Raw genomic sequence first — 18791 nt, forward strand, 5'->3', positions numbered from 1 at the left:
AAAGCAGGGGTTATACTGTGGGGGAGGGACATACAAAGCAACAAAGAAATAATCTTATAAATGTGTTAGAAACAATCGCATGAAAGAAAAAAAACATTTGAATATGTATCTTAGGGTTCATTTCCCTAACATCAACCGCCAACTCTGGCCCAAAGGTCCGTGAGACTCTTATCTCCAAAAACCCCTAGAAAACTGGAAGTGGCTCTGTGGCTCAAGCAGTAGAGCACTCGCCTTGAGATGAAGAGCTGAGGGACAGCACCCACGCCCAGTGGTCAAGCCCAAGACCGACAAAAAAAAAAAAAAAAAAGCTAAGTGAGAAGTATGCACTATTCAATAGGCCACAGACGAGGATTCTAAAACTACTAAATTCCAGGGGCCTTAAGTGTTCATGTAAATTAGCATTATCTTATTACCTGAGTATCTACGAATATAAAGCTAGTATAAAATGTTTACAACTATAGCTCTTAACTTGAAAGTCAAAGTGATTTATTTATTTATTTACTTATTTATTTTGGGTCCGGTAGTGGGGCCTGAACTCTGGGCCTGGGCGCTGTCCCTCAGCTCTTCAGCTCAAGGCTAGCCTATAATCCTAGCTACTCAGGAGGCTGAGATCTGAAGGTTTCGGTTCAACGCCAGCCTTGGCACGAAGGTCCGTGAGACTCCTATCTCCAATAAACCCCTAGAAAACTGCAAGTAGCTCTGTGGCTTAAGCCGTAGAGTGCTTGCCTTGAGCTGAAGAGCCCAGGGATAGTGCCCAAGCCCAGAGTTCAAGCCCTACCACCGACAAAAAAAAAGGAAAAAATAAAATTTACAATATTAAAATTCTATAAAACCAAGTTGTTGAAATCTGGTTTACCATATAAAACTGTAGCTTCAGCACCAGCTCTATATTTAATGTGTTTCAGTAGTTGGCTTCAATGCTAGTAATATGAAGGATGCCTGTTTGTAATTATGTATAACATTAACCCTGAAGTTGGTTCAGGATAATATGGCTCCATAATTAACCAAAATTCTGCAAAGAACAATCCAATAATTTAAATAATTATCAGCTGGTAATTTTATAGAACCATATAATTCAAGTGAAAAGCTAATATTGTAGTATTGAGAACTGAAATTTGCATAAAATGGCTTATCAACTACTTATTGATAAACTGGGTACAGAAACTTTTTTTAAAAAGGATTTTGCAATATGGTTAATAAGTGAATATCTTTTTTTTTTTTGTCAGTTGTGGGGCCTGAACTCTGGGCCTGGGTGCTGTCCCTCAGCTCTTCAGCTGTAGACTAGCGCTCTACCACTTGAGCCTCAGCCCTACTTCCTGCTTTTACTGTTTATGTGGTGCTGAGGAATCGAACCGAGGGCCTCATGCATGCAAGGCAAGCACTCTACCACTGAACCATCTTCCCAGTCCCTTAAGTGAGTATCACTTATGGTTATAAAAATTCTTTCATCTGTTTCCTAGGTAATTTCTTTCAGTTATTTATGATTCAACAGTAAATTTACCTTAGATTCTTATTTTACAAATTTTAGCTTACCAAATGTGACCTCAAAGATAAATATACAAAAAAGCTACCTTAATCTTCAATTTCACAATAGAGCCAATGCACACTCACTTAAAATAAAACCACTGTTTTAAGCAAGGCATGATGGTTCATATCTGTAATCCTACCTACTTACAAGGCTAAGGTACGTGGAGGCTTATGTTTTGAGGCTAGCCTGGGCAATAAGTCCATGAAACCCCATCTCAATGGTGGTGCATACCTATAGTCCTAGTTTATGCTGTAAATGTAAACAAATGGATTGTGGACCAGGCCTGTCTGGGCAAAAAGTGAGACTTTCGTTATTAGAAAAACAAAAAGAAGTGACTCAAGTGATACAGCCTGTTTAGCAAGCACAAGGCTCCTGAGTTCAACGCCCAGTACCACCAAAAAATGATTCTGATTTTTTTTTTTTTTTTTGGTCGGTCTTGGGGCTTGAACACTCTGGGCCTGCCTGGGCGCTGTCCCTCAGCTCTTCAGCTCAAGGCAAGCACTCTACCACTTGAGCCACAGCACTACTTCCAAAAAATGAAAGAAATCCAAACAAAAGCAAAAACACTGTTTAAAGAAGCTGGGCTGGTGGCTCACGCCTATAATCCTAGCTACTCAGGAGGCTGAGATCAGAGGATCATGGTTCAAAACCAGCCTGGGTGGCTCACGCCTATAATCCTAGCTACTCAGCGCCCAGGCCTAGAGTTCAAGCCCATGACTGACAAAAAAATAAAACAAAACAAAAATCCACTATTTAGACTATACCTAACTAATAAGGATTTTCAAAGATAAAACAAATTCTAAATATTTTTTCTTAGTAAGTTCTAAAAGGTCTTTAGAATTTATATTACAATTTCACTTACTTATTTTTATTCTTAAATAGAACAGGTAACAAGTCATTCTAAAGTAAAACGTTCTCCATTTTCTTCTTTCAATTTTTTTTTTTCAGAGCTACTGACTCAAGCTCTTGCACTTGCCAGGCAACTACTCTTCCATTGAGCTAAATCTCCAACCCCTCAGAATTCTTACTTTGAGTACAAAGATAATATTGTTGGCTTTCTGTTAAGTGACATGTTCTTTAGACTTCTACTATCAAAGGCTAGGATTTCTGAGCTACTTTAGTGGTCTAAATAAAAAAAGACAAGCTGACTAACTTATCTGGAGTCTGAACCAATGTCAGTCAACCAACTATTAAACTCATCATTCATCATTAAAGCTTTACTTATGAGAATTTTCCTTTTCTACAAGGTAACTAAACCATTTATACAACTCCATTTAATTATTTGGCTTGATTTCTTAGTGTATTAGTGCCAAAATTTATATAACTATTATCTAAATACCATATGCTAAATCTATTGTATAAAATTGGCTTTACTCGGTGAATGTAACCAGTTCAAAGGCTTTATAACTTAACAAATGCTCAACCTTTTCTCATGTATTGCTAGTTGCATGAAGTCCAACTTCTAAGGACCTAAAAATAGCTCAATGTTCTTTTGTTTGTTTTTAAATCTAACTTATAACTTGATTCTGCATTACACCTAGATCAAGGGACATAAAGCAGATGATTAACACCTTAATCCTAGCTGCTTAGGAGGTGGTGATCCAGAAGAACTTAGTTTGAAGCCTCTGGGGCAGAAAAGATTCCACCTCCAAAAATAAGAAAAATAGCAAAAAGCTGGGCTGGAAGCATGGCACTTGACTTCAAACCCTAACTACTGGCAAAATCAATCAATCAATAAAATTAATTAAAAAAGAGAAAGCTGGGCGTCAGTGGCACACGCCTGTAATCCTAGCTACTCAGGAGACTGAGATCTGAGGATCACTGTTCAAAAGCTAGCCAACCAAGAAAGTCCAGGAAAGTCTGTAAGACTATTTTTTTGGGGGGGAGGGGGGGATTCGGTCTTGGGGCCTGAACTCTGGGTCTGAGCACTGTCCTTCAGCTCTTCAGCTCAAGGCAAGTGCTCTACCACTTGAGCCACAGCACCACTTTGGGCTTTTTCTGCTTATGCGGTACTGAGGAAACGAACCCAGGGCCTCATGCATGTGAAGCAAGCACTCTACCACTGAGCCACCTTCCTAGCCCCATCTGTGAGACTCTTATCTCCAATAAACCATTAAGAAAACTGGAAGTGGCGTAGTGGTTCACGTGGTACAGTGCTAGCCTTGAGCTCAACTGCTGAGGGGCAGCATTCAGGCCCAGAGTTCAAGCCCCATAACCAACCAAAAAAAACAAAAACAAAAATACCCCCCACCCCCGCAAAAAAAAAAAAAAAAAGAGAAAAAGAAGGACATCAGAACCAAAGTCTCTCAGGGTTTGGATAATTTTCAAACGTCAGTACTCTGCTTCACCTCAGAAATTAATAGTATCAAGACTTACCTAAGAAGTACTCTGTCTAAAAGAAAGGTCATTATATATACCTGATTTGGATAAAGGCCTATATTTTCTGTATAGGTTATAAGGACATAAGTCAACTAAGTTCTGCCTGGGAGACCATTTGCAAGTAGTTCTTTCAGATAGTAAGTTCTGATTGCCATCTGGAGCTAGAGGTTCAGGAACATGCCCAGCAAGTGCTAGAGCCTGAATTCTATCACCAGTACAAGAAAAAAAAAACTACATTTGATTCTATCAATTGTTTTCACTTAGCAAGACTCAAGAGTTTCTAAGTAAACCCAAATTAATGACAGTATCTATTTTGTGGATTACTTTGTGTGAGTTCTAAAAACATCACATTAATTGACTGTCCATCTGTCAGCAGAATGCCTCTCAGTAAATATTAAATGTAAGTGGAGAGTTGAGAGTATAGCTTAAGTTTTAGAGAGAGCCTGCCTTGTATGAGGCTCTGAAACTAAAGCCTAGTATCACAAAAGAAAGAAAAAATGGGATTACTTTTAGACTAGAATCTTTTCTTAAGCTATGTAACACTGAGATTATAATGCAATATAATAGAAAAAATATGGCCCAGGAAAACTGTCAGTTCCATACATTAGTTTTCAGAATCAAATATAAAAGATTAAATTCATAAAAATTATTCAAGACTGACTTTTTCCTGCTATCCGAAATATAATCTAGCATATATGTCTGTGGTTTCCATAGCCATCTTTTTTTCCTTTCCATAGAAGGTCGTCTGTGTAGATACAAGTTTGTTTCTAGGGGCAATGCTCATTGATGTCCTACTTCATAGGTTGCATATTTACATTAAAGGCTAGCTGACCAATGTTTTCATAAGTACTCTCAATGTCTCTGAAAGCAAACTTGATTATCAGAAAATTCAAGAGAAAACACAGAAGTGGCACTCTTTGGATAGTAGCATCATAAGAGAAAGAGGTCAGTTATTGTACTAATAGAATCAACATTACCAAATTCATCAGTCAGTTGATGGAATGCATGATAGTAAAACGTTTAAACCTGAAAACAGTAATACTATAAAATAATAAAACTGATTTTGACAAATCTCTAAACTCAAACCTAAAATACGTAAAACACTGTACAGGGGGTCAGGAGCTCAAATATAAATTAGATATTAAATTAGGTCATTGTTTAATTTCTAATTCTAGAATCCATAATTCTGTTTACGGTAACCATGTTTGGAAATATATATCTAGGTTAACAGAAAATCAAGAGAAAAAAACCCATAGCATTTATTTTAGATTTCTTTTATAAAACATTTACATATATGAAGCACTGTACTGTTTAAAAATGTAGAGACCATTTCCCCATGTCTACGTTGATCACTGTCATGGATAAAATTCATGAGATGAAATTGATACAAACATACAAACAACATAGTTGTGGCCAACTATTTTTTTTTTTTTTTTTGGTTCCAGTCGTGGAGCCTGAACTCTGGGCCTGGGCGCTGTCCCTCAGCTCTTCAGCTCAAGGCTAGCGCTCTACCACTTGAGCCACAGTGCCACTTCCGGCTTTTTTTTTCTTTTTGCTTATGCGGTGCTGAGGAATCGAACCCAGGGCCTCAGGCATGCAAGGCAAGCGCTCTACCACTGAGCCACCTTCCCAGCCCAGTTGTGGCCAACTATTAAGTAAAACTTACCTCATTATGATTTACAGCACACGTAACTACCCTTCCTTTCTGTCACTATATCCTGTTCTTTTGTAAGGTGAGTAATATACTGTGCCTTCTAAAGGAATTCTGAGCCAGGCAGCAAGACCTTTACAGCAAGGAGTAGGAGAGGGAGGGTATTGCTTTTTTCCCCTAGACCTTTTTGGCATCAAAGTTATAACACGATATCACATTCATTTTATTTCCTTCAGAAAAAAATCATTTGTAAAACTACATTCTCTTATTTTACATACTTTTATTAAGTCACTAAGAAAACTTGTTGCTTAATATGCAAATCATAACTTGGGGAAGGTAGGGAAGAGGGAGAGAGGGAGGAAATAAAGCTCAACAATCACCACAAAATAGTTGCTCTGCTTAGCAGAGCAGTTGAGGCTGCCAGGCTTTTTGTTACTCTACTTGAAAGTAAATGTGACATGTCTGTAAAGAGTGCTGCTTCAGCAGTTCCAAATGAATTTCAAGCCTGTGCTCCATATTTTCTCTTTTGTGAGTTTAATGTATTCAAGCAACACTGAACTGACAATTTAAATAACTACATTTTTAAACAAACGAAGCATTGATGTTAATGTATGAAAATGGTCCAAACCCCTGGGAGTCTTGGTTCCCACCATTGTTTATTCTGACAACAGGATATAATTGCTTACTTACTTGGCAGCAAATTTAACCATCTGCTTGCTTGCATGGTCTCCCACCGCCACAAGAGCCTGGACATTAAATTGTTGCTGACGTAGGACTAAGAAGCACTGCTTCCCTGAGAGGCAGGAAGAATACAAGTGCATGAAAAACATATTGCTTCAGGTTTGGCAAAGAAGGAAAATGTTTTTCTACTTTAAAATTGGGCCCAAATTTAGGCATGTACACACAAGTGTATCCATCCAGCATTCACAGCCAAACAACAAGCTTTAAAAACTCAAGCTCCTACCATGAATAACTAAAAATGCTTGAACATTATTATGAAAACATAGACAAATCACTAATTAAAGCAATGTATAAATCTAAAGATTATTTTGTAATTTCAGACCACTTTCAACATATAATAGCTACTAGATTCTATAAAGACACTAATAATTACCATGAAAGCTTCAATTATGCAACCACAAAAGTGCTAATAAAGTGCCTTAATAAGAACACAAGCATTTTATGGAGGTTGTCAATAGAATTCTTACCATTTTAAGTGCATTTTAAAGATAATTTAGATTGATAGGTTCCTTTCATGTTGTATTTTATCATTTCCCAATCTTTCATCCTTTATGAAACTTCAATATTTTTAAACTCCAAATAATCTGTTTGTGAACTCATTCTCTCCAAGTACTATAATCAGTTTTATTTTTATCTATCCTGGGCCTCTTGATTTCCCTTTCTTTCATAAAGAGATGTCATCCCTTATTCATAACCTTCTGAAAAATATTACTTGTAATATATTTCAGTCATTATGTACCCATGTGATAGCACTTTTCCTCCAAAGCAGATCCTTACATCTCTGATCAAATTCAGGAAAACGACTTTGTCATAAAAGCGAGTTAAATATCTTCAAGTCCCATTTTTCTCTATCAGTTTGTCTTGGGAAAAACAAAGTTTTCCCTTTTAAACTGAGAAATGTTTTCCAGATTAAGAAATAGCTTTGCAGGGGGAAAAAAAAAGTAAAAAAGAAAAGCAGTAAATATGTTAATATGTTTGGCATAATTTTGAAATGCAAATCAGATAGTAGTCATGAATAAATAGAGGTTGGAAAATGTCAATGCAGATAGTCTATTGGCTCTGGATTCACACATGATTGACAGGTTTTTATCACAAAAAAGACACTAATTTTCCCTTTTGTTCTGGAGTAAAAACCTAAAAGAAAAGGAAGTTGTTTTTTTTTTTAGATTATACAAATTGAGAGGGATTTAAAAACATTATATGGTAAAAATTGTCATAGAAAAACTCATGGATCAAAATGACATTATTCAAAGAACTGCTATTTCAGTCATACACTATTCCACTTGGAACAGAATGTTAGGGAGAAATTAAAGGTAATGTGACTACAACACTGCTCGGGTAAAGAGTATTTTAGCTGTTCTAGTTGTTTAGTGGCAGTCCAGACCAAGCTTAATTATGAAGCCATCTAGTGCTGAAGAGAACAGAGAGCTCTAAAAGACTTAAAAAAGGTGAGCATAAGAAAATGTTTGTGAGTCAGCATTATGGGATAATATTTAGCTTAATGATTTGAAATATGGCTTGGAAATCAAAAGCCCTTTAATCAATATGGACATCAGTAGCTCACGCCTGTAATCCTCAGGAGGCTGAGATCTAAGGATCATGGTTCAAAGCCAGCAGAGGCAGGAAACTCCTTTCGACTCTTATCTCCAATAAACCATTCAGAACAGGAAGTGCTGCTGTAGCTCAAGTGGTAGAGCCACTCACCCTGAGGTGAAGAGCTAAGAGACAGTGCCTAGGCTCAGAGTTCAAGGCCCCCCCCCCCCACCAAAAGCCCTTTAATTGTATCCTATCAGTTCCCTGAAAAGGGGCCTAGGGAAAAAATTCATACCACTTTATGTGTTTATTCACCTGTAAATTGAGAAAAATTACAGCATACTACTTACAAAGTTTTATTTTAAAATCTTGAGGATTATATGTTTTTGTGCCAGAATCTGGGTGCTGTCCCTGAGCTGTTTTTGCTGAAGGATAGCACACTCTACCACTTATGCCACAGCTCCACTTCTTGCTTTTTAGAGGTTAATTGGAGATAAGAGTTTAATGGATTTTCCTTCCAGGACTAGCTAGCTTCAAACCATGATCTTCAGATTTCAGACTCCCAAGTAGCTAGTATATAGGCAACAGCCACTCATGCCTGGCAAGCAATCATCTACTTTTATAATCCAAAAGAACAAGTGTTTCTAAATGCTATCCTTGAGCTCTTTTGCTCAAGGCTAGTACTCTACCATTTTCTGGTGGTTAATTGGAGCTAAGAATGTCATAACTTAAAATGATGGACATATATTAACTTTATTAGCATACATTTATACACTGGGAGATTTCACTGTGACATTTCCACACAGGTACATAATGTATTATAATCAATCCCCCTATTACTCTCCCTTCCTATAACAATTTCAACTGGTTTCATTGTTCTATTTTCATATATGCCAACAAATTATATATTAATTCTGTAATAAAAATATATGAAAACAACTAAGAAAAGCTGAAGCAAGGGCTGTATTAAATGGTATAGGAGCAGAAAACTCTCCTAAATAGAGGTATCCTAGAAAGTCTGTGGATTCTGTTCATATTCCACCAATTCCTATAAGACTTCAGGAAGCAGCTTTATTACTTTGGATATGTTTCTTCATTCATAAAGTGGACTAGCAATGCCTGTTACATGGTACTTCACATATCTGTTGAATGATTAAAGCAGGGAAAGCAAAATATCAGTGGCTTACTCCTGTAATACTAATTCAGGAGGCTGTGATCTGAAGATTAGAGTTTGCAGCCAGCCTAGGCAGGAAAAGTCTGGGAGAAAGAGCTGGAAATGGAGTTGTGGCTCAATTGGCAAAAGTGCTATCCTTGAGCAAAAAAAACTCAAGAGATAGCAACCAGGCTCTGAGTTCAAAGCCCAGACCTGGCTATCTCTCCAAAAAAGTGTGTGAAAAGTAGTTACAATCTAATATAAATGCTATTAATATTTTTAGATAGTGCTGAATACTAAGGTAGGCCAATATTTTATAAGACATCAGTTTGTTTAAAGCCCCCTAATGTTTCTGCTGTTAATTCAAAATTGTTAGCACTGTCCGAAAGAACTTTCTACAAGAAAGTCTTCCGTATGTGAGCTGTCTAAAAGGAGAGCCAGTAACCACTTTTTTATTAATCATTCAAAATACAATTAGTGTGACTGAGCTGCTGAATTTTAACTTACATAAGTACATGTGCCAGTGGCAACCTTATTGGACCATCTTTCTTTTTTCATTTTATTGTAAAGATGCTATACAAAGGGGTTAGTTACATGAGTAACATAATGAGTACTTTCTTCTTGAGCATTGTTACCCCTTCCCTTGTTGTTCTCCCACTATCCCTTCCTTCCCTCACCTCCCCTCACTCCTCGCCCCTCCACCCCGCCTGAAGTTGTAAAGTTCATTTCCAATATACTATCTTGTGGGTCTCATTGTTGCAATGGGTCATCCTGTGTCCTTGTTTCAGCATTTTTTTAAATTCTCCTTCCTCTCCCCAAATTAGACAAATGTTTATACAAGATGCAAGGTACCAAAATCAAGTACACTGACAACAGGGGATATACCATAGGGAGAAGAACATACAATGGAAACAACAACAACAAAAATCACATAGTACATTAAAAACAACAACAAAGACCTAATGTATCCCTATCTTGGGGTTCATTTTACTTAGCATCATCCTAGATGATCCATATGTACATAGCTTTTGAGCTTTTCTGCTCATCTGATAAAATTATCCTAGACGTACTACTAGTTATTGCAATGAGGGAATCCATGGAACCTATATTTCTTTGGGGTTTGGCTTACTTTACTTAATATGATTTTTTTCCAAGTCTTCCCATTTCCTAACAAATGGGGTGGTATCATTCTTATTGAACAATCTTATAATTACCTTTTTTTTTTTTTTTTGTCAGTCGTGGGGCTTGAACTCTGGGCCTGGTCGCTGTCCCTCAGCTCTTTAGCTTAAGGCACTCTACCAGTTGAGCCACAGCACTTCTGGTTTTCAGGTGGCTAATTGGAGATGAGTCTCATGGACTTTCCTGCCTGAGCTGGCTTTGAACTGTGATCCTCAGATCTCAGCCTCCTGGGTAGTTAGGATTGTGTGAGCATGGACACCTGGATCTATAATTACTTTTTGTGGTATTGGGGATGGATCTAAGAGACTAAATTGGCTAGGCAGGCACTTGAGGCTCAGTCCGAGCTCCTTTCACTAGTCTTTTTGTTTGTTCGTTTGAACTTATGTATATATATATATAATGTATATATATTATATATTTTTTTTTGGGGGGGGGTCCGGTCGTGGGGCCTGAACTCTGCCCTCAGCTCTTCAGCTTAAGGCCAGCACTCTACCACTTGAGCCACAACGCCACTTCTGGCTTTTTTCTTTTTGCTTATGTGGTACGGAGGAATCAAACCCAGGGCCTCAGGCATGCAAGGCAAGCACTCTACCACTGAGCCATCTTCCCAGGCCCTTATATATATATTTTTTTTTTTGATCTTGTCTTTTTTGGTACTAGGGATTGAACCCAGAATGTGCACTACTTAGGTAAAAGCTTTGCCACTGAGCTACATCCCAACTATTATTAGGTATTTTTTAAATACAGTTTTACATTTTTGCCTAGGCTGGCCTGGACTTTGATATTCCTATTTAAGGGTCTTGTATAGCTAAAATGATAGATGAGTACAGTATACCACTATTCCTAGTTTTATTGCTTGAGATGGAATCTTGCTTTTCTGCCTAGACTGAACCATAATTCTTCCAATCTCTTAACTCCTGAGTAGCTGGACTATAGTCATGGGCTTTTGGATACAGCATTAGAAGAAATTTATTTTCAAAGGTATCTTACAGGATCCTAAACTGATTAACCATGGATAAATACTTTACAATGACTTAATAGTTTTAGTTCTGTTCTTTTTTTTTTTTTTGGGTCATGGGGCTTGAACTCTGTTATTGTTGTTGGTATTGTTCATGGGGCTGGGACTCTGGGCCTGGGGACTGTCCCTCAGTTCTTCAGCTCAAGGCAAGTGCTCTACCACTTGAGCCACAGTGCCACTTCCAGTTTTCTGGTGGTTTACTGGAGATAAAGAGTCTCACAGACTTTCCAACCCGGGCTGGCTTTGAACCACAATCATCGGCACTCAGCCGCCTGAGTAGCCAGGATTAAAGATGTGAGCCACCGGTGCCCGGCTTTAGTTCTGTTCTTAATGATTCACTTTCGTCTGTAAGGAATTCATATTACCAAAAAATTTAGTGTCATTGTCAAAATGGACAGTAAATCATATCAATCTTACCTTTGGCTCTGCTTGTATGTACTCTTGCACGTACCCAGACAATTTCATCAGCTTTTTGTATTGTCAAATCTCTCACCCGGACTAAAACTCGATCTGCAACACATAATAAAAACGACTTTTAAATTAAAAATTTACAGACTATTATTTTCATCAAGCAGCTTAGTCTAAAAACTTGTCATTATCTTAAGTAATTCTCAATCTTTGATAAATTCTTCTCTATAACCTTCAATATGCAATTTGCTTTACATTGTGTGAATTGCACTTTCTAAATATAATACTCTTCTACCTTCATTGCTATCATCTTAAGTAAGGCTACTATTACCTCTTGCTTAAACTATAGCAAGTTTCTTAACTAGTTCCTTTCTAATTTAGTCTATACTATAATGAAACAAATTCCAAAGTGTAAACCTGCTGAAAACTTAGATGAATTAAAAAGCCAAACATACCTTTTAAGCATAAGTGAACATGGCATTTTGCTTGCTTGTCCTAGAATGTAAGTTAGCTAGCCACAGGATTTTTAGCCTAGATAGTCATGGTAGCTCATTCCCCAGGACAGTGACTGATCCAGGGAAGGATATATTACTCAATCTCAGTTAATCAAAGTCCTTTTCTGGGAATCAATGTACATAATCTAGGAGTAAAGAGCTGTCTTTCCTGATCTGAGAGGGTATATACTTGTGGCAAAAAAATCACCACCTTTCCCAATAAATAAGCTTGTAGGAGAGAATGAGTCCAATATTCTAAAGGAAACAGAAGCAAGAAGAAGGCAGAGCTTTGAAGATGCTTGAGTCCTAAATCTAGTCATATTTGGATCATTCTTTGTTTCCTTTAGTTACTAAGTGAGCTTTTGATTTTTAAGTGAGCCCAAGACCACTGATATTAAACACAATGATAAATACCCCCCTAAAGCCCATCAAATATGAAAAGAGCAACAAAACCACTATCATGGAAAGATAGCTAAAATATTCAAAAATCATTTTTCCTATTCTCAATATGCACTATTTGGTGGGGGGGAAAAATCTGGATTATCAGCCGGGCACTGGTGGCTCATGCCTGTAATCCTAGCTATTAAGGAGGCTGAGATCTGAGGATCATGGTTCAAAGCCAGGCCTGCCAGGAAAGTCCGTGAAACTTTTTTTTTTGGGTCAGTCGTGGGGCTTGAACTTTGGGCCTGGGTGTTGTCCTTGTGCTCTTCAGCTCAAGGTAAGCGCTCTACCACTTGAGCTACAGCACCACTTCTGTGAAACTCTTATGTCCAATAAACCACCAGAAAACAGGAAGTGGTGCTATGGCTCAAATGGCAGAGTGCTCACCTTGAGCTAAAGAGCTGAGGGACAGAGCCCAGGCCCAGAGTTCAAACCCCATGACAGACGAAAAGAAAAAAAAAATCTGAATATTAAGAAATCCTAGCTACTCAAGAGGCTGAGATTTGAGGATTGCTGTTCAAAACCAGCCCAGGTAGGAAAGTCTGTGAGATTCTTATCTCCAATAAACTATCCCCTCCAAAACCCAAAAGTAGAGCTATAGCTTGAAGAGTAGAACTAGCCTTAAACAAAAGAAGCTGCCGGGCGCTGGTGGCTCACGCCTGTAATCCTAGCTACTCAGGAGGCTGAGATCTGAGGATCGCGGTTCAAAGCCAGCCGGGGCAGGAGAGACTGTGAGACTCCTATCTCCAATAAACCACCAGAAAACCGGAAGTGGCGCTGTAGCTCAAGTGGTAGAGCGCTCGCCTTGAGCTGAAGAGCTGAGGGACAGCGCCCAGGCCCAGAGTTCAAGCCCCACGACCGACAAAAAAAAAAAAAAGAAGCTCAGGAATAACACACAAGCCCTGAGCTCAAGCACCAGGTCTAGCACAAAAGAAAAAGAAAGAAAAATGATACAATATTAAGAATAATACCTTTTGGGATATTACAAATCAAATTATATAATGCATTTAATCTATGTTTTTTCTGAATGCACTCATGATTTGTCTTTTGAAGCAAGGATACATACAGTTTAAAGATTTAATTTCTAGCAGAATGCTATGTTTCTCATGGCCAAAACCAAAGAGGATGAAAGAGGAATTTCAAAGCCATACGGATATGCATCATAAGAGGATTTTTGCAAAATTCTGCCAATAGATTGCATGAAGTGAAGCCAAATTTCAAGTGTGCTGTGTAAACTCACACAAAAGTGTAAAGAAAGAAAAAAAGTGTTAAGATTTTAGTAAGCATATTGGAAAACACCAAGATTGAAAGAGTAAATGAATAGTAACGAGGGAATAAATACTCAAAACCAAATAGAGAGCATAACAAATCTGAATGTGTATGTGTATTTGATGATTTGGACCATCTTAACAGTATTACATATAAGAAAGAGTAATGGCCTGTCTTTCTTGTGGCATCCCATTTAATTCTCATAGGGGTTCTCAATCTTCAATATATCCCAAAATATCTGAGGTGTCCCAATTCACATTCCATCAGCGTAACTGGCAGAGGCAATGAACAGCAGTAATAAGATTTAAGAGTAACTTGCATTAGAATAAAAGAATCTGGAGCCATAGAAGCAGACAAGAAAGATAAACTATTTGGAGGAAAGTATGAAGATTTATTCAGAGGTATTAAAACATACACAAAGGCTGCATGTGATGTGGTTATTAACCACTTTTCTATTACCCCTGGGTCACAGTAAAATCCTACTTAATAATTTAGGAATTAAGAAAACATATATAGTCCATCATTTAATATGCACCATTAAACCTCCAATATTCATTTAAATATATTACTTCTCTTTTAGATTATAAACCTTAAAGTGACAGTATTTATATAGTGATGACATCTTGTTGCATTACAAATGTCATTTTACCTTTTCAAAGTTATTCCTTCAGTTATGTCTTTTGTTACTCTACTTAAAACTTAATGAAGGGATAGGTATATAGCTCAATGGTAGAACATTTTAATTTTCTTAGCATGCCCAAAAGCTTTGGGTTGGATTTCCCAGATCCACAAGCAAAACAAGATTTTATAAACACTAACCTGGCTTTTCTTGTGATTGTATCATTGAAGATATTCCATATCTCTCTTTAGCATAATCCTAGAAAAAAAGTTTTTACATCATGATTCTAAAAATGTAAATACAAATAACCTCACATAAAAATGAAAATTTTAACGTGAAGGAACATTTCATTAATTCAGAGTCAGCCACTTTAAATACAGAAGCCTGTTATTTACATGTGTATCTCCAAAAAGAAAACAAACCATCCAGTCTCTACTTGTTTCACAGATTACCAATCCTGGATGGATACACCATGTATAAAAGCACTCAGATGAAATGTACACTCATGTACTACACAAATTAATTACCATCTTCAAAATGGAAATTAAATTACTTTAAAGCAGGGTTATGAATTTCTTCTGGGAATAGGACAAAGTACCAGAGTTGTATTAACTTTATATTTTGGGAAGAGATGCTTTCTGACCCAGATGTCCTGTTCTTAGAAATCAGAGATGTTAAATATGAATTAATTGCAACTTTTCTTTTTTAGAACATCAAGAAACTCACCAGCTTCTTGTTTCTAAAATCCAGTTTTAGGATAGTAGGTTACAAAGGGTTGACAGTGGCACTGTAATACTATCAAAACTCAACTACAGATTTAAAGACAGCTATAGGAACAGGAGACCAAGGGTCTAAGTAGGTAAGTGATGTTTCATTTCAATCTTACCTTTAAAATGATGTATTAAGTTCCTTTCACCTATAAAATGATCTGTCACAATGTTTATCTTATAAACCTATGCTATTTGCAAGAGTACATTCATAGCCTTACACATCAATAGACAAAATAATTTCTTCAGATTTTCACAAGGTAACTTAAAATCTGCATAAAAGTTTCTGCCACTAAAGCTAGTAGTTGGAATCCCCTTTTTTAGATACAGAGAACAGTAGATTTTGTACCATTAAATGAATCAAGGTGCTTATGGCACTTGTTAGGTGGGTGTTTTACCACTGGAGTCATGGCTCAGCCCTTTTTTATTTTTTTTGCAAAGGTTCTTTTTAAGGTAGTCTCCCTTTATTTCCTGGTCAGCCTGGGCTGTAATCTTTCTGTGTTTCCCTATGTCACTTCAAATGACAGGCACAGCACCACTGAAATCAGTCATTTTGTTTCCACACAGCAGTCATAACAAGTACCCTCTATCACAACCAACCATTGGTTGAAATGGAGTCTCATGAACTGTTATGCCCTGATTGACTTCTAACCCTATCCTCTGATATCTGCATCTCAAATAACTAGGATTATAGTCTTCATGGTGCCCTGCTGAACAATTTTTTTGAAATATTAAGAAAAATGCATCTCAGATGGTGGCACATGCCTATAATCCCAGCATACTAGAAGCTGAGGCAAGAGGATGGCCAAGTCCCAGGCTAGCCTGTTCTAAGTACAAGATCTTAAACAAAAAATACAATTCAAGGGCAAGTATCATGTGGGCCATAAGAGAAGATACTGTCACTCAAGGAAGCCTGAAAATAGCATACATATGTAAGAAATGCTTCATAAAGTAAAAGAAGAAAGATGTGCAATCTCTTCTGGTTAGTATTAGTCTAGCAATCCTGATTATATGTAATATTATGAGATGATTTATTATGTAGTTTACCATAAAAGCAGAATTCTTCAAGAGCAAATTAGGAGCCAGACAAGAGTAAGGCTTACCATTATAGTATGGCACATAAAACCACCATTTCGGAAATTAAAACTCTTGACTTCTAAGAAGTACTTAAAGAACCACTGGGTGTTTATTTCAAGTGAACCCTCTACGAACTTCACTAACTCACCACGTCAGGTGAGCAAGAACACGACACGTGTTTTGTTTTTTTTTTTAAACTGCCACATGAAAAAAAAAGGTCATTACACATATTGGCAGGTGGTTTTGCCGAGGACGATCATTCTTTGACAGGGCATTTGGAACCTAGGGGCCAAGCACACATCGATTGGTACTGGTGGGCAAAACCACCGCGGGACTAGGGTGGAGGGTGTGTTACGTGACTAACCCAGACGAGCTCGGGGGTGCACACGCGGCTCCCGCTTCCGGGGAGGCCGGGGTTCGCGAACGTGCCGCCCAGCCCCGGGGGGAGGCCCCTCAGACCAGGTCACCAGAAGCACCAGGGTTCGCAGCTGGCTGAGCCCGGGCCCTGCAGACCCTCAGGGAGGTGCTGGGCCGCGGGAGCCCCGGCTCCAGGCCCGAGGAGCGCTGACGACAGGGCCCCGGGACGCTACCCCCACCCTCGGCCCGGCCGGCCCGCCCAGGCCCTGGGACGAAGGAAAACCCACTTCCGCCGCGTCCATGATCTCCCGCGGCTTCTCCTGATTCTTGCGGCCGGCGCTGGCGCTGGGCATCGTGACAGACTCGGGGGAGTGGACACTACCCTCCTTCGCAGGCTTCCGGAGGACCGCACCACGGGGCTTCTCCCCGACCGTCACCTCCACCCTCCCGGCCCAGACAGCGTGTGAAGTGTCGGCTCCGGAAATATCGCGAGAAGCCCAACACTCTCTCGAGATCTCCGTGCGGAGAAGCTAGAGGCCGTGTGCCGCCCACGGCTCCCGCCTTGCTCCGCCCTCTGGAGGGAGGGGAGTTGTCCGGACTTGATGGAAATCTTCGGGAATTGGGTAAAAAGTCTCGCGGGACTTCCCGGAGTCGAGGGGTCTGGGCTACTTTGCTTGGCCTGGTGGGTCACTTTGTTCTTGTTTGCTCAGTCTGTTTCCCGACGCTTTGTTCACCTTCCAGCCACATCAGTTCCTCCGGGTTTTAATCGCAGAGAACACTCTAGTAAAAATTAGGCAGCCCCGTGCTGGTGGCTCACGCCTGTCATCCTAGCTACTCCGGAGGCTGAGATCTGAGGGTCCACGGTTCAAAGCCAGCCCGGGCAGGAAAGTCCGAGCGTCTCCGATCTCTGACTAATCACCGGAAAACCTGTGGGTCAATGTGGTGGAGCGCTAGCCTTGACTGAAAAAGCTCAGGAGACATCACGCCTTTATATATACCTTATTTATATGCCCAGAGAAACGGGAAGGTAGTGCAGACATGTTAAAAGAACAGGTTCTAATCTTTAGAGGACAATTCATAGGACAAAAGCAGCAAAAAGAAGTGCTTTTAAGAAATTATACACATGATGGCAGAAAGCCAAGCAAGAGCACAAGGCCCTAAATTGAAGCCCCAGAACCAGCATAAACACACACACACACACACACACACACACAAAGTGGCTAAAGAAAGGAAGTAGTACATGGAGAAGCCACACAGATAGATGAAAAGATAAGATCCCTACCCTAACAAAGGCATAAGGCCATAAGAAGAGATTTGAATTCAGATTTGGGACCATCAGTTCATACACTAGTACCATACCTAAGGGAATAAAAGCTTTTAAAAATATCAAAGCACCGATTTGGAAGAAATAGTCTTACTATTAAATAGATTTGTACAATTCATAAACTTTATATTAAGATTACGATGATTATCATTGTGGTGGTTAAAATGTGTTTGTGACTTTGGCTAAACATAACTCTGCCACAGTATTGTGAAATTTATGTCATCACTTCATCTCAAAAAAGAAATATTTGGAAAACAAATACCAAAGGAACTTTAAAGACTCCTTCTTGTGTTGGAATCCCATGAGTATAATGGAAGGTACTTTAATGTAATGTATTACTGATCCCTAAGGAATGAGTAAATTTTCCTGCCCTGTGGAATCAGAAATGGCGAAGTAACATAGCCCATGATATAGGAACAGATTGTGAAATGTGTCACTTCTAGGCAGCCTGTGTGTACCAAGATCTAGAAGCTATCTGTCTAGGTCCTTTGTTCTATTAAGAATAGAAATCATGTAAAGGTTGATATTAAGATACACTGTACATGTAAACTGATATGTTGAATTGGAGCACCTTTGTACAAACACTACTTGAAGATTAAAAAAAACTTATGGGAATCATGAATAATCTTTTCTTTTCTTTTTTTTGGTTGGTTGTGGGGCTTGAACTCTGGGCCTGGGAGCTGTCCCTGAGCTCTCCAGCTCAAGGTGAGCACTCTACCACCTGAGCCACAGCACCACTTCCAGTTTTCTGGTGGTTAATTGGAGATAAGAGTCATAGACTTTTCTGCCCAGGCTGGCTTTGAACTGTGATCCTCAGATCTCAGTTTCCTGAGTAGCGAGGGTTACAGGCGTG

The 18791-nt window shown here is 38.9% G+C and overlaps 1 protein-coding gene across 1 annotated transcript in view; it reads right to left on the minus strand.

Annotated features, from left to right (window-relative positions):
• Positions 1-17095, minus strand: part of Dars (aspartyl-tRNA synthetase) — a 51733-nt gene extending 34638 nt beyond the window's left edge. The window contains exons 1-4 of the mRNA XM_013030828.1: positions 16902-17095; positions 14614-14671; positions 11600-11692; positions 6249-6351 (exon numbers count right to left, since the gene is read on the minus strand). Of these exons, the coding sequence (XP_012886282.1) occupies positions 6249-6351; positions 11600-11692; positions 14614-14671; positions 16902-16967 (320 nt within the window). The 5' untranslated portion in view covers positions 16968-17095. The remainder of the gene's footprint in view (positions 1-6248; positions 6352-11599; positions 11693-14613; positions 14672-16901) is intronic.
• Positions 17096-18791: the final 1696 nt, after the last annotated feature.

The sequence above is a fragment of the Dipodomys ordii genome, unplaced genomic scaffold, assembly GCF_000151885.1.
Source record: "Dipodomys ordii isolate 6190 unplaced genomic scaffold, Dord_2.0 Scaffold133, whole genome shotgun sequence".
Taxonomy (NCBI): Eukaryota; Metazoa; Chordata; class Mammalia; order Rodentia; family Heteromyidae; genus Dipodomys; species Dipodomys ordii.